Source organism: Gasterosteus aculeatus, chromosome X (assembly GCF_964276395.1).
Source record: "Gasterosteus aculeatus chromosome X, fGasAcu3.hap1.1, whole genome shotgun sequence".
In the NCBI taxonomy this organism is placed as follows: Eukaryota; Metazoa; Chordata; class Actinopteri; order Perciformes; family Gasterosteidae; genus Gasterosteus; species Gasterosteus aculeatus.
In genome coordinates, this window is record NC_135698.1 from 20,940,121 (window position 1) to 20,954,591 (window position 14,471).

Genomic DNA, 14,471 nt, shown 5'->3' on the forward strand with positions numbered 1-14,471 from the left:
TGAATGTGAACTTTATCCAGAGATTCCTCGTCACATATTCAATCCACTTTATTGTGGAATGTTTTGTTGATGGACGTTAAGGTTCCACAAATGTTATAGAGGATCTGCTTGCAGCTGCAAAACATTAACATTAATAGCAGATGTTGGGGAGATAAGTTATGGCAGACATCAGAAACCAAAAGGGTAAAAGTAGGTAAGTAGCTTCAACTTCAATCATTTCCAGTATTAATTCATCCGTTGAGTATTTAAATTGGCAGTTGTTCCAAAGTCACCGTATGATTTGCACACTTAATTTATTCACCGTATTTTTTAAATGTAGGTAAAGATTTAACTAGTAAACATATCAGAATATCTTTAGCACATATTGCAGAGTGTGCGTATGGAGTTTAGGACCCAGCTATGGAAAGTGAATGCTGCCCTCTGGTGGTTTGGAGATATCGTTACTCTTTCCGGTTCACTTCAAATTAAAGCATTTCCCCAAACCTAAAAGCTTCACCATTTTAATAGCTGATACTCAGTGACTCCTTCGAGTCCAACACATTAAAAACTACACTCATACTGGAAGAACACTAACTTCCCGTTAAATCCAACAGTGTGTGTAAACCAAAGAACACGACGCTCCCTAGATATTAAAGTGTACTTTCAATCACAATGTTTGTCTTATCTGTAAAGCATACTTGAATAAAGTAAAGACTTAGGGTAGAATCTATTGGTAGTGAAATGACAGATTTTGAAGAGGTTAACAACCAATTTTTAAATAATTTATGGAGATGGATTTTGACTGTTTTATTCAAACTATTTCTATGGAACAGTTTCCCCTAGATTGCAGTTTACCGCCTAATCTCCATAAGCTCCCAGGTGTAAACTGAGAACATGGCACAGGGTGAAGAATTAAGCTCACAACCGGTGAGAGAAACAAAAAAAACAGGAGAAAAAAATTACTTTTAGTATAGTATATAGTACACATTGTGCAAAGAGGTGCCTTACAATGAGTTCTTTGTGGTTCATTAATACCCGCAATGTGGAGATGCAATTAAAATGATTGAGTTAAACATTGTCGTGCACAAGGTCTTTACTAAAATACAAAATCTTTCTCTCTATTGAAAGAATTTGCCTCTAATGTTATGCAGGGGTGGACAAAAACACTTTTCTTTTATTTAAATTAAGAGGAGTCAAATACAAATACTGAGCATTGGCTTTCCATAGAAAGTTAGTTTTCTAGAATTGATCTAGATCAGTTAACCAATCAACTTCACAAAGGTGCAGTGAAACAATGTGTCTCTTTCCTCGTGTCCCACCCGTATTTACTGATATATTCCATGTACTCTATGACTGACTTGATTTAGTGCACATCTTAGTCAGCTTTTTCATTCCAAATTCGGGAGTATTTGGGCACCCTTTACGCACGGCCGGGTCTCCTCCTCCAGGTGCGTGTCTGTGACACACCTGGAGAGACTCCAGAGCACCGGCTCCACAGCCATGTCGCTGCTCGGTCCACACGGTGATTTGACGCCGTCCGACCTGCATTACGCGCCATGAACGTCACGCGGGGTTTGCTGACGGTCCTGAGCCTGCTGTGCCACACCGAGTCGAGATGCTCGCCGACGTCGTATTATAAGAACTGCTGGATTCGACGATTTCCCGGGATCTTCATCGACATCGAGGAGTCGCAGCGGCGAGGAGCGCAGCTCCTGAGGTTCCACCAGGAGGAGACTGCGCTGAAATGCAGCCGCGCCTGTTGCCTCACGAGGAACTGTGAGTCCCACACGTGTCCAGCTGTCTCCTGGCTTTTTTGTTGTTGTTCTTCTCTGATTTGATTTTCTTTCCTCTCATAGTTTCCTGTAATCTGGCCATATTTCACTACGACACCACCCAAGAGAATTGCTTCCACCTGCGCTGTCCCACCGCGGAGAGCTGTGTTCTCCGCCACAGAGGCAACGTCGTTCTGTATAATATCACAAAGGGTGAGTACGAGCTCAATGCTGGGGTTCCCCTACGTGGTGTAATGTATGACTATGAGCAGTCTAGTCTTATTCACAGGGGCCAATTGGCCCTACAGAAACATGTGGGCATCACTGTACAACCCGACCCGATTAGAAGACTACAACCAAAATGACTACATGGGTATTTGTAACAATCGGAAAATAGATAGGCCTTAGTCAATGGATGTGAATACTTCTGCTCCACCTACTACTACTATAACACAAAATACTACACCAATTGAATGCATTCTATGGAATTATCATAATAGATTTTCCTGAAGACACCGTTGACATGTCAGCAACAGTCCTGACTCCAGAGGTCTTTGTTCCTCAGGCGTGGATCCCGACCTGTTGGTGTTCGGGAAGCACTTCACCTCCAACGTACGCGTGTTACCCCACCACTACGGCCGAGGAAACGCCTCGGAGCCACTGCCCTCTGACAAACGCCACTTCGTCCACCCTCCTCCGGCCCCCGCGCCGCCTCCCACCTCAGCAGCCACCGTTCAAAGCCCCACCACCTCCACCCTGACGCAGCACAGCGCCGCTCAGCCGCCAGCCCTTCACGCGATGACTGTTCACGTATCCTCAACTTCAGGGACCGATGCACAAACAACAACAACAACAACAACAGCCGCCTCCACCACTTCGCTGGCCCCCAGCTTTGCCACGCCTCCTTCCTCCAGCGCAGCAAACACCGTCGGCTCTTTCGATCCCAAAACCTCTGCGGCCTCTTCTGGCGACCCCCCCGCCCACCGTGACACCACCAGCTCCTCTCAGCCGGCCTCCGGACCCCCGGCTTCCCTGGCCCCCGTGGCCAGTACAGAGAGCGCTAAGGCCGGTCCCGGGTGGAACCACACTGCGGGCAGTGGCGAGGGTCACGGGGTCAGCGGGGAGGGGGGAGCCGGCTGGCAGGCCGCCGCTCACACCTTGCTGGTCGCGGGGGCCGTCTGCGTCACAGTGGTGCTGGGCTGCTGCTGCTGCTGCTCCGGTGTGCTGCTGGTGAGCTGGAGGGGTCAGAGGAAGCGGATGGGATGGTACCGGACGTCGCGGCGAGGAACACCAGGCTCCATGCGCCTCATCAAATACGTTCTGGTCAGAGAGAACACCTGAAGAAGAAGACGGGACTGACTTTTCTCTTTTGCTTTAATGAGGGAATCCAGGGTGAAGAGACATTTCATTGACATGAATTAGAATTCATATATTTTTGTAAAAGAATTGATTATTTAATGGAAAGAACAAGGATGGAATTGCTTTATTTGTAGCTGATACAGATGAAAATACGTTATTGTTAACTGTTGCATTGCTCTGTATATTTAGGGTGAGACGACCATCGGGGGATTCTACTTCAAGACTAGTGGAGAGAAAACCTACAAAATAGTTTCCACGCTTCTCTATTCACCCGTAACTCACCAAGACGTCATTCCAAAAGACATTTAGTACCAATAAGAAGTGTAAGTAATCAACTATTTTTATCCCATCTGTAGCATATTGCAAATTACAGATTTTGAATTGTTTTCTTTACCCCAAAAATTAGATTTCATCCACACAATTAGTCTCACACTCATATGCTTCATCTTCCTGTTTTATCTATGATGTTTTTCATATATCATTCATGACCTGATGAAGGAAACATTGTTTTATTGTTGTGATAAACGATTATCTGAAACCCCATCACTAAAATCCTTCAACGTGTCACTAAATGAAATCACATTGAAACTGGCTTCATCCAGTTCGGTTTATGTATAAACGTATTTGATTCCGTATTACAACATAATTTGTAATCGACTGGGGTTTTGTTTAGTGTCCCCAGTCAACAGGCCCTGTGTGTCCTTGAAGGGATTACCCAATAAGTTCTATGATTTAGGTTTCTATAATGATGCTTTGTGACATAAGAGCCAAACAAAGTCAATTAATTTGACCGCAGGGATTTGCCTGAAGTAAGACGATATGTCCGTTTGGCCGGCATACATTTACCTCCATGAGTTTAAGCCGATGTTGCTTCACAACATAAAGAACTGGCCACTTTTCTACGCTGGTCTTAAGTGGGACTTAATGGGCGCCAAGAAAAAAAGACAGACTGCTACACTCTGTGATGACGGCTACTTTTTGCCTTCAGCGTTTAACCCTCCTTCAGTCCAGCACATCAACCTCAGTGCATCAGGTTTCTGGTGACCTGGAGGTGCCTGACCACCAAGCAGAACTCTTTTCACCAGCGTGCTGCTGAAAGCCTCCTTTCACCGGGGCTCCCACTCCTCCACCCGACGGCGGGACGGCGGCGCAGGCTGAGAGGGGCTTTCATCACCTAAAAGCTTTCAGCATCAGTTCACACGACTTTTACACTTCAACAGCATACATTTTATTTTGTATTCAAGACAGTATCATACATCGTTGGGCTAATGGAACAATACGTCAAGTGATCTGAAACTGGTGTGAAGATGGAGACCAAAATAAGACGCAAGTATTATATAGTAACGTTTTTGTGAACCCCGCTGCTCTTGGTTTCCATCTGTGTGTAAATACATTTGTATCACAGGTTGAGCACCTTCTTGACGGCCTCTTTGTACAGCATCACGGTGCTCTCGCTCTCCCCTTCGTTCTTCAACCTGGTGACACTGTCCTTGTACTCCTGCACCTCCCTTCTGCCCAGCAGCTGCTCTCGCACCTCCTCGCCTCCTCCTCCTCCCTCCCCGGCCGCTTCCACGGGTACCAGCGTGTCCAAGAGGTTCCTTTGGGACGGACTGTCCTCCCAGCTGTACTCCTCCATGTCCGCCACGCTCTTCTCGGCCTCCCACGGCTCCGTTTTCTGAAGATCGAGTACAACGCAACACACGTGTCAACGTCACGGACTGCCAGCAGGGTCGTCTTGAACTGTGGGAGTGTCAATATATATTATAGTAACAAAGATTCTTCTTTGGTTTGTAAATCCACAGGCTGTGGTTGGAAAGCCATTATGGCACCAACACTGGGGGTCCTTTGATGCCCCTCTCACAGAGATAGTATTTCTCTTCATGCAGCCCGACGTTCCCCCGAGAACAACGCACCTCATTGTGCGGCGGTTTAAAGCCCTCAGCCCTCCGGGTGTTTGAGGTTAATGACCGCCATTAGCGCTGTACGCATCTGAGCGGCGTCCCGTCCCCAGCGGGTCCAGGCCCTCGAGTGGGGGGGGCGCACTAGATACTTACTATTACGGATCAGTGGCTTTACCTTTGGACAAAAGAGTTTAGTCACTCTATGATGGACTTTATATCTGCGGTTTATTGATGGGACGGGAGCTGCTACTCAGATGGGGGGGGGGGGGGGGGGGGCTTTAGTGCTAAACTTCCCCTGTGTCAGAGGCAGCTTTGAGCATTCAGCCCCAGAGGTGTTCTGGGCTGCCACCAACTGGAATTGGCTGGGGAGATGGAATCTCCTCCGTGGCTGCTGACAACAGGTCTCTTTGTGGGCTACGGTTACAACCCCATCGCCACGCCACTCACAGCTTCCACAAACCTGCAGGACCAGCACTGTGCCTTCCATTGTGAGTCCAAAAGGCCAGCGGACAGTGTTCTGCACGCTGGCTCGGACACCTTCTCCAACCGAGAGATTTCTTTCTTTTTTTTTAAAGCTAATGGCAAAGGTTGCACAAGGCGACTCATTTGCTGTTTTTATTTCGTGGCTGGCTGCGAATTCATGCGAAGGGAACCTGGGCTGATGACCCGGTGGCGGACTCCTCCGATGCGGCCCGGCTGGCTTAATGTGAATAAACAGTATCGGGGTCAACACCTGATAGGGGACACCCGTTATCCCCCAATCTGTGGAGAAATGTCAACTGGACAAAGCGGCTGTTTGCCGTCTGATACCTCCCTAATGGGCTTAGTCGCTCAGATCGCAGAGCAAGATGAACATGGATTCCCCTGGTAGAGGCTACAGAGCCATATCGCCAGAACCGCCCCCCCCCCCCCCCCCCACAAAAACATCTTCATTACCAGACTAAGGGAAAGGCTGTAAGCGTAAAATAACAGCGGTTGTGTCATTAATATTAATAAAAGAAAGACAATAATAAGATCTAGTCACCCTGCCACTTAATTCCTAGAACATACAACTTTATTTTATGAACTTTGTTAGCAGTAGTAACTATACACACAGATTATCCAATACAATTTGAATTTTCTAGTTGAGATATCTTGCATGTGAAACTCTTGAATGGTATTTTCTGGAGCCAATGATGGGAGGACGTATCATCCTCAGTCAGGACAGAAACAGCTTCAGAGAGAGAACAAATACTTTGAACTCACCCAAGACTCGTGGTAAAGGACCGTGAGCAGGTACATGGCGTGGTCGTGATTCTGCTGTCTCAATGGGCACCTGGTAGAGGACGGGAAGGCGGAGACAAAGATGAAGCGAGTGGGTGCGTTGGCATGCTGAGGCCTCGGGAAGCCGTGTTTACCTGTCGGCCGTGATGGTGAGCGTGTCGGTATCTCTGCAGTATCTCTCCCCCACAAGTTTGAGCATTTTCTTGAACGCATGGTCATCCAGATTCAAACTGGACAACTTCACCTGCGACAGCAAAGACGTGATTAGATTACCGGGAGACGGGGTTTACGTTCTTTTTTTTTTTTCCACATGAAGCTTTGCAATGTCAAGAGAAGCAATCTGACTCAAAGATGAGATTTCTCAGCATCTCTGTCCTCAGATACAATAAAACCACAACCCAAAGTATAACCTATAAAGCTCAAACTACTACCCTTTTTGTGGAAAATACAACTGTATACTTGCAGTCACTCAGATGACTTAAGGCCCTGAGCACAATGGATAGATATAAAAAACATTACTGCATTGGTATTTTGATTTATAGCATTTTAAACATGAGCTACAGGCAATAGGAAGTAAACCTTGGCTCGTACAGTCGCCGAGTCTGCATCCATGTCTGGTCCAGACCAACCCTGCAGACCCCTTTGTTACCTCACTGCTATCCGCACGTGTAAATTAACACGAGAATGGGTGACGGCAACCTACGACTGCATTTTTGATGAACTGAAACAGAGATTTGCCCTCCAATCTATTTTTTCTGCATAATCCAGCTGGATTAATGTCTGAATAAATCCACGTGCCGACATAATCCCAGGCAAAGTGTCACTGAAGCAGACAGCTGCTGATTAATGGTAAAAAAATGACATTTTCCCCTGAGACAATATACTGTATAAAGCAGGATTTCATTTGATACGATTCCAGGAGGGAAGAAGGCCGTTCTGTTGCCTGGTGGAAGGGGGGGGGGGGGGGGGGCAAATATGTCAATGATGCAATGTGTTGTTACTACTTTCTATATCAGCATCAGCACATGCTTAAGTATCAAACGAATCAAGAGGGCTGTGATTTCTGGAGACCTGATGGCATAAATTCGTTACGTTTGAGGTCACATGACGTCAGGCGGTGATTACACATCTGTAAATCTCTCATCTCATTTCAGATCCCGTTTCTCTGCACACGACTTTCTATACATTGACGAAACCCGGTGGAAGCAGGTCATCAGGTTAAAAACTTCAAAACCACTTTTCATACAAACAGCAAAGAGTAAAGAAGGGATTAGCCGGGTCGCTCACTTTGAGGTGCACGGTGCGAGCCGCGGGGTTCCGGACGGACGGGCCGGCGGACACGTAGTCCGTGCTCTCCGCTTTGATGGGGAAGTGCGCGTCACACCTGGCGTCCGTGTCCAAGGCGGACGGCCACTCTGTGCAGAACGCTGACAGGAGGGAGACACGTTCACAAACAGAAAATTAGCCTGATGGCAAAAAGAAGTTCAGTTCATAACGGTTTTAAAAGGAAAAAGATGAATGTACGTTTCAGAGCTTCACAGTGCTTCTTGATGGCCGCTGGTGTCAAATGCAGAAAATTTGGTATCTGAAAGACGAGCGAGAGATTATGTGAACGGTTTGTGCAGCAAACATATGGAAATGTCCTGCAGTCGAAATATGTACAATCCAGGAAGAGGAAAGCAAAACGCACTCAACACTTCATGACTAGATGCATTTTATGCTACATTCCAGAAAACATGTTTGGGGTGTTTAGTCATTTAATACAAAAAAATGTTAGTATATTCTAGAAAGTCACTGGAATAAATCTTTGGTTCGGATTTAAAAAAAGTAAATAATATAAGAATCATACATCAGAAAGGGATGCACCACAGTTAAGTTGCTCGTGGCTGAGTTGAATAACGAAATCAATATCATTAGCACGCAGAGCAGAGTTCCAGCTGTGTAGCGGATCTGCAGGTGGCTCAAGTCCAGATGCAGCAGCTGTGGCTGTGATGCATGCGGCTATAAAGGAAGGACAACTGGGTTCGGCTAAGATGATCCTGCAAAGGACAGCGTGGAAACAGTCCTTTGACTCGATTCAGTGCCCAGCTCCTAAAACTACACCCAACCGTGTTAACAGTGTATGCAGTGGTCCCACGTCGGCCACGTCGACTCGCCTTGATCAGCTCCAGGTTGCCCTTCTTCTCTGGAGGAACGCCTCTCTTCACAGGGTAGCCCATCCTCACAGGCAGGGGGACGGAGCCGGGCCTGAAGGGGGCTGCTGCTGGATACACTGCAGTCCAGTCCTGGTCCACAGGCATCTTTTCGGTCCTGGGCTCGCCCGGCTGGAAGAACCAAAAGGGAGACAAAACGAAGCCCGTCCAAGACTGTTGGTTGCAACGTCGTCACATTTCTTCCTGATCATTTTGTCGCCTTTGAAATATGTCCATGTTGTTTAATTCAACCGTGTAAACATAAAAGCTTACAGCTCTCCTGGGTCTTCTGGCGAATTTACCAGCGCCTCGATCAGGAAGGCCTGAAAATCAGAATGTTGCAAGTTTAGCCACCAACACACAAAGGATTGTTCTGAACATGTAACCTGAGGATACCAAAAGGTGTCAGCAGACAGTCCTCCAGTTTGCCTGTTGTGATTACTTATAAGACAATAAATGTAATAAGAGCAAAATAAATAAATTTGTTGATGTAAAGAAAGCAATGCAAGTCTTTGGATAAGTAAACCGTCTTTACTTGTTATAAGATTTGATTTCATGACAACCTCATGGGCTTCAGGAAATTATGAGTAGTTATACAAACATATTCGGACATTTTCTTTTACACCAAACGATGCATTGATTTTAAAAACGGAACCCGGCAGCTTTAACTGTTAGAAATCCTTCTTTATCCCCGATGTGTCATTGCACTTATTGTGCTCCCCTATTCGCATTCTGCCGTGGATAGATGATGATGGGATGTCATCCAGCAGGTGACAACGAACCAGTAACAAAGACACGGGGGCTCCCCGCGTGGACCCCTCAAAACGTCCCTCGGCCCGGTTCAGACAGAGGCGGGAGAAGCGCATCAGCGTCGGGGGACGCGGCCTCGCTAGCTGCAGGAAAGAGTTCAAACTACCTCAGCAGCCGCACACAATCTCACCGGTTTTTCCCGCAGAATAATTTGTAGACACATTCGTCGCGTAGGTGACTCTACTCAATGGCCTCTGTAGTCCGAGTGCAGAAGCACTTATTCGACCTAGAGACAGGAGCCCCCTGCTTGTGTGCGACGCCATGTTTTTCAGTGACTACGGAAACTGACGAGGGACAAACTGTGAGGTATCGCGAAACGTTTAACAGGGCGCAGCCTGGGTGTTCAGCGCCTCCTACAGGTCAACGCAGCCGTAGACTCATAACCTGTGATGTATGAAGGGACTTCATGGGGGTATTAATACTTTAACAACATGGAAACATGGGAAATAGTTTGGTTTGGAGTTAAATGCAAGAGTTTTTCTCTATTATCATTGACGGTAGTGCATTATCTCTAAGTGCGCGTGGCAGCTTATTAGCATATGTGAAGCGTTCAAGTGTTCCTGTTAAATCGCCTTTCCATTTGTAGTTTGGGGTTCCTCTTCTTAAATGGCTTCTGAGGTATGGAACCAGTTCCATTTTCATTTAGAAAACAATGGTTGTATTTAGATGGTTTCAAAAGTAATTCTGTTTAGTGTTGTGTAAGACATTCTCGATTCATACATTGGCTTCTGTGACCAAGGTATCACAAATAATAATCTCACAGTTAAACGTTTTACAGCTAACACTTTTTTTGTTTACTAGTTCTTCGCATATGTTGTTCAAGTTTTCACGTTGGTAGTAACTGACGCGACGCACATGAAACCACTGTGTTTGTCGCTCATTTTGTGTTTGCAACATTTCCCATTACTCCTGAACGCAGCGTTCGTGCAGCCACAGGCTGCGATGCACTTCAAAGTGACGACGCGTCCTGCGGGCAGCGGCGGATGGAAGACTTGTCCTTTCAGTCTATTTTCATGTTAGCTTTTTATTTTAAAGCGCTCGAAGACGCATTATAACTGGTTTAATTTTTGGGGATCTTACGCCATCTTCTTCTTCTAAAAAAAACAATAAAGGCGAACTTGTTTCCTCGCTACTGAGACATTTTTTTTAATCATTATTTAACGCCGATTAACGTTACAACTTGAGGTGTGTTTCTGGAGTCAAAGGTAAGACGGGACAAGCTAGTTTGAGGGTTTGGCTAAGAACATCAAATATTGACATAACATGTTCTTGATTTTGCAGCATCATTTAACAGAGCAGCCTGCTCCTTATGTCACAGCTAAGCAGGTGCGAAGGGGGGAAGTACAGTTTTGAGGCACCGCGAACCAAATGTTATTCATTTATTTCATGTGCTGTCATTACTTTCAAACGTCCCCCTGACAGTGTGGCTTCAGTTTAAACGAAAAGTTAAAAAATACTCTGTAACTGTAGAGTCCCCCTCATTGTGTCCACATAGTGCATCTATAGTGTCAGAAACTGTATCTCCAAGGAGACGCACCAGCTCATCAGCTCATCGATACCAGAGGGCCGACCGCCTCCAATCGGCCCTCCTCACTTGTCTCATCATGCTTTTTCTCCTGAACCGTTTAGGCAACAGCCGACCCTCCGTTACACCTTCTGGCTCTGTGTCCCACCTACTAACCCATACAGACACTCATTCATTTTAAATACGCCGCAAAGGCCATCAGGAATAGATATTACACACAATCATGTGGATGTGTTCCTGATATGTAGCTCCCTTTGCACAAATGCTTCTCTGTATCTCCTGTTATATAGCTGATATCGATTTAAGTTGAGTTTTGGCCAATGGTGACGACGCAACATTTAATTTACTTTGTTAAAATGTCCAAAGGCTGATTTTCTTCTGCCTGCATGTTGTTTAGGTCTCCGTGGTGTGACGTGTGACGTGTAACTGTTTTGGTTCCGGTCTTCTCAAGCTGGATTCTTTTCTCCTCTCTAAACGTTAGCGTGCTTGTTGTACATTTGTTTATCCTCCGAATGGGAAATCCTCGGCGAGTGGATGGAAATGGACTTGTGCGCCGACACGTCTCTGCCACATTAACTTGTGTGTGTGATTGTGTTTTGGGAGAATGTTGTGCTTGTGTTACTTTCCCATCCGTAAGTCTGAGTTTAATAGCCCACTTGTGTAACAATTCTTACTCACAGATGGCAGCCCCCTGTTACACAATGAAAAGCTCTAATCGGCATCGTTGCAGTAAAGTCACAACAGGTTGTTTCTGATCCACGTATGGCCACAGTTCAGAAGTATCATGCTACTGGAAACTGCTTTTAGTATTTATCAGATGCTAATCTGTGGATAATATTGAAGAGTCTTTTTCTACTACTCCGGAAGGCCATATGTTACAGCAGCGGATTTATGAATTCTAGCTTCAAAGTGTTTAAGAACGTACGATTGAGAACAATGCGGAAATTCCCTGTGCTGTGTTAATAATCTCCTTAAAGAATTGCAGTCTGACCCTGTCGATTGTGAAACATGGCGGTTCAGAGCACTATGCATTAAACAAACTGTCTAATGTCCACACTGTCTCCGTGACTCGTGTCACCTGTTCCACTGCAGGTATGGACACGCATGCGGTGCAGCAGAGGGACCTCCTGTCTGCAGCGGGGTAGCTGGCCATGCCTAGCTAGGTGTCTCATCCCTTCCACCTGAACTCCTGGTGACCTTCGTCTCACAAACGGGACCATGGGGGAAAGACGCGCGCAGTCCTTCCACATGACGTGCCACGTGCAACGCGACTACGGCAGCAGGATGGGGAGCTCCTTCATAAGCTGCAGGCCCAACGGGTATGCCGCCACCAGCCTCACCGGCGGCCCAGCCCGGGAGACGGACGCCGACCCCTCGGCCTCCACGGGCACCTCGACCGGCAGCTCCACCCTTCGGGCTCCCGCGGCCGACAGGAGCTGCTACCCTCTTGTTTACCGGGAGCTGGACCCCGCAGCTGTGAAGAATGGATCGGGCCTCCCCTGCTGCCCGCCTGCAGCCCCGGAGCTTCAGCCCGTACACGGGCCGCCCTCCGTGACCGTGGTCCCCGTGCCGCTCCCCCGCTCCAGCTGGCTGCGTCATCATCAAAAGGATTTCCAGAGCCCTTACGTCAAGACCAGCATGCAGGGGGATGTTTACAACTTCCTAGAGAGGCCTGCGGGAGTGAAGTGCTTCCTCTACCACTTCCTCGTGTGAGTACCTGTCTGCTTCTGCGTGTGCCGATCGCGCACACAATGCAACCCAGCGAGACAAATGCCTTCACGAGAAGCCTGACAATAAGACGGCTTTATTCTTCAGGCGTAAGAGCTGTTCGGTGAACTTCAAACGCACGTCTGCAGGTTGTCTCTCTCCTCCAGCGTTTCTCTTCTTAATCACATCCTGGGTGGCTCCTTCCGTGTCAGTTCTGGTTCATCGTAACAGAAGGAGAGGCCTGCTGGCTGTCGGCGGTGTTTTTTTAATTAAGATCTTTTAAGAAGCAGGTCGGTGCGATCTGGTCGACCACACGTTTGGCACCGATGACACCTCTTTTCTACCTTCTCTATCTGTTCTCGGAGGTGGAGGGTTTTAGCATCTCGTGATGACTGTAAGAGAACATGCTGCAGAATTTGTAACATGTTTTGATGTCACCCACATATTATGCAAACTATATTGTACTTATATCATCTAAATATGACCCCTTATATTCCATTCTACCCCATTCAAATGTTCTGGAAAAAAAATCCAAGATGTTTTATAGATTACTTAAATAACTAGTAGAAATACAAAAATACATAGAAATAGTATCCGGCTTCCATATTTTCCATCCAGCACGTGCAGAATATATAAGTAGCATATTGAAAAGCAAAAGTTTGGAATCTGGCTCCATCTATGTCTTTCAATCAACTGTCTAGCAACTTATAACAATCATTTTACCCACATAACCTTCCCAATTCAGTGGTAAATGATATAACGATCATGTGATCATTTTGCTTGCCTTTTCTTCCATGGCCAAAAACACCCTCCTAACATGTGACTGAAGAATCTTATGTCATCTCTATGAAGTATCCCACAATTCTGTCCCAGATGTCATAGTAAGCCCTGAGCCAATGGATTTAGGACAGATTAGATGAAAATATGAATGATAATAATAGGAGTTCTGTCGACAGAACTCTTTCACATTCAGATCAATCATACAGTTGATTTCAATTAAATCCAAAAAATGTTTTTTGTTGGGCAGGATTTTGGGGGGTCAAAGAAAATGACTCTCACTCCCTTAGATGACTTCCATCAACACTGTCATTCAAAGTAAAATCATCTTGTATAAAAATTCGAAGAACAATTTAACATACTATTTAAATATAAGTAATTGACATTGCAGTTGTAATGAGTAGTGTTGATATGTTTGTGTCCCACCACCATCCTGTTTTTAAGTGTTTAGTTAGTTTAGCATTAATGATGCGACCAGCAGTAATTGGGGCTCTAATGTCCTCAGAAAGAACCTGAGCGTGTGCTTCATTTATTATGAAACCCTTCTGACTGATCCAGCCCCCCCCCCCCCCCTCCCCCTCCCCTCCCCTCCCTTCAGGTGACTTTTACTTTTACTTGTCGATGCAGAGCGCCACATTAAAGGCCATATGCAGCGCTGATGATAGGCCCAATAGGGCCGCTCTGAGTTAGGACCACGCACACTGGTGAACCGTGCTCTCGTCTACACTCCGTCTGTCCAATCAACGGGAAACGTGATGCGACAATACTTGGTGATGCTGTGGGTTTTTAAATCTGGACAGATACAGAGTTATTCCCATGTTTAGTCAATGAAGGTGTTCGTGTCCGCTCTTCACCGTCACATAATCAATTAATTCATTTATATTTTCATCCCATAAAATATAAATCATGAAAAACGTCCTTTTTAAACTTCAAAATCCAGCAGATTGATTTCAGTATACGATGCAACCCCCACATCACCCTCAGTGGCGTTTGCTGTTAGTACAGGTGAAACCAAACTAATGAATTAATACTACCAATGATGTGTGACCCAAGTATTTGGTTGACAAGTTGATAGCTGAGCAACGTTGGAATATCCATGTTTGTGACTGGTGGCGGATGCGGTGTAATCCATCCTAAGCTCTTCCATGGATGGGATGGGGGGCGGGGGGGGGCTGTAAAGAGGGTT

At 46.3% G+C, this 14,471-nt stretch overlaps 3 protein-coding genes across 5 annotated transcripts in view; 2 read left to right on the forward strand and 1 right to left on the reverse strand.

Annotated features, from left to right (window-relative positions):
* The first annotated feature begins 1,489 nt into the window (after window positions 1-1,489).
* mansc4 (MANSC domain containing 4) lies at window positions 1,490-3,656 on the forward strand. The gene is given in 3 exon segments (XM_078082979.1): window positions 1,490-1,775; window positions 1,778-1,964; window positions 2,317-3,656. Coding segments are annotated over 3 exon segments (1,203 nt in total). The 5' UTR covers window positions 1,490-1,535; the 3' UTR covers window positions 3,093-3,656.
* Window positions 3,657-4,314: 658 nt separating this feature from the next.
* On the reverse strand, window positions 4,315-9,578 carry mrps35 (mitochondrial ribosomal protein S35). 2 transcript variants are annotated; one of them, XM_040163017.2, is made up of 8 exons: window positions 9,407-9,578; window positions 8,740-8,789; window positions 8,431-8,598; window positions 7,799-7,859; window positions 7,562-7,701; window positions 6,409-6,518; window positions 6,257-6,326; window positions 4,315-4,785 (listed from the first exon to the last, which is right to left on the reverse strand). In XM_040163017.2, the coding sequence occupies exons 1-8, from the start codon at window positions 9,537-9,539 to the stop codon at window positions 4,510-4,512; spliced, it is 1,008 nt and encodes a 335-aa protein (XP_040018951.2). In that variant the 5' UTR covers window positions 9,540-9,578; the 3' UTR covers window positions 4,315-4,509. The 2 variants fall into 2 exon arrangements, with proteins under 2 accessions (XP_040018951.2, XP_040018952.2); XM_040163018.2 differs by having other exon boundaries at window positions 4,315-4,850; window positions 9,407-9,571.
* Window positions 9,579-10,209: 631 nt separating this feature from the next.
* kcnq1.2 (potassium voltage-gated channel, KQT-like subfamily, member 1.2) overlaps window positions 10,210-14,471 on the forward strand; it is a 113,498-nt gene continuing 109,236 nt past the window's right edge. For both annotated transcript variants that reach the window (XM_040163696.2, XM_040163697.2), the window contains exons 1-2: window positions 10,210-10,481; window positions 11,894-12,510. In XM_040163696.2, coding sequence (XP_040019630.2) covers window positions 12,020-12,510 — 491 coding nt within the window. In that variant the 5' untranslated portion in view covers window positions 10,210-10,481; window positions 11,894-12,019. The remainder of the gene's footprint in view (window positions 10,482-11,893; window positions 12,511-14,471) is intronic.

What these genes read in the sequence shown, in the direction of transcription:
- mrps35 (XM_040163017.2), bottom strand. Translation starts at nt 9,539, where the DNA reads ATGGCGTCGCACACAAGCAGGGGGCTCCTGTCTCTAGGTCGAATAAGT. An exon ending in GCACTGTGAAGCTCTGAAAC is followed by an intron (nt 7,702 to 7,798) that starts GTACATTCATCT and finishes CCCTCCTGTCAG; the next exon opens with CGTTCTGCACAGAGTGGCCG. An exon ending in CTCGCACCGTGCACCTCAAA is followed by an intron (nt 6,519 to 7,561) that starts GTGAGCGACCCG and finishes TTGCTGTCGCAG; the next exon opens with GTGAAGTTGTCCAGTTTGAA.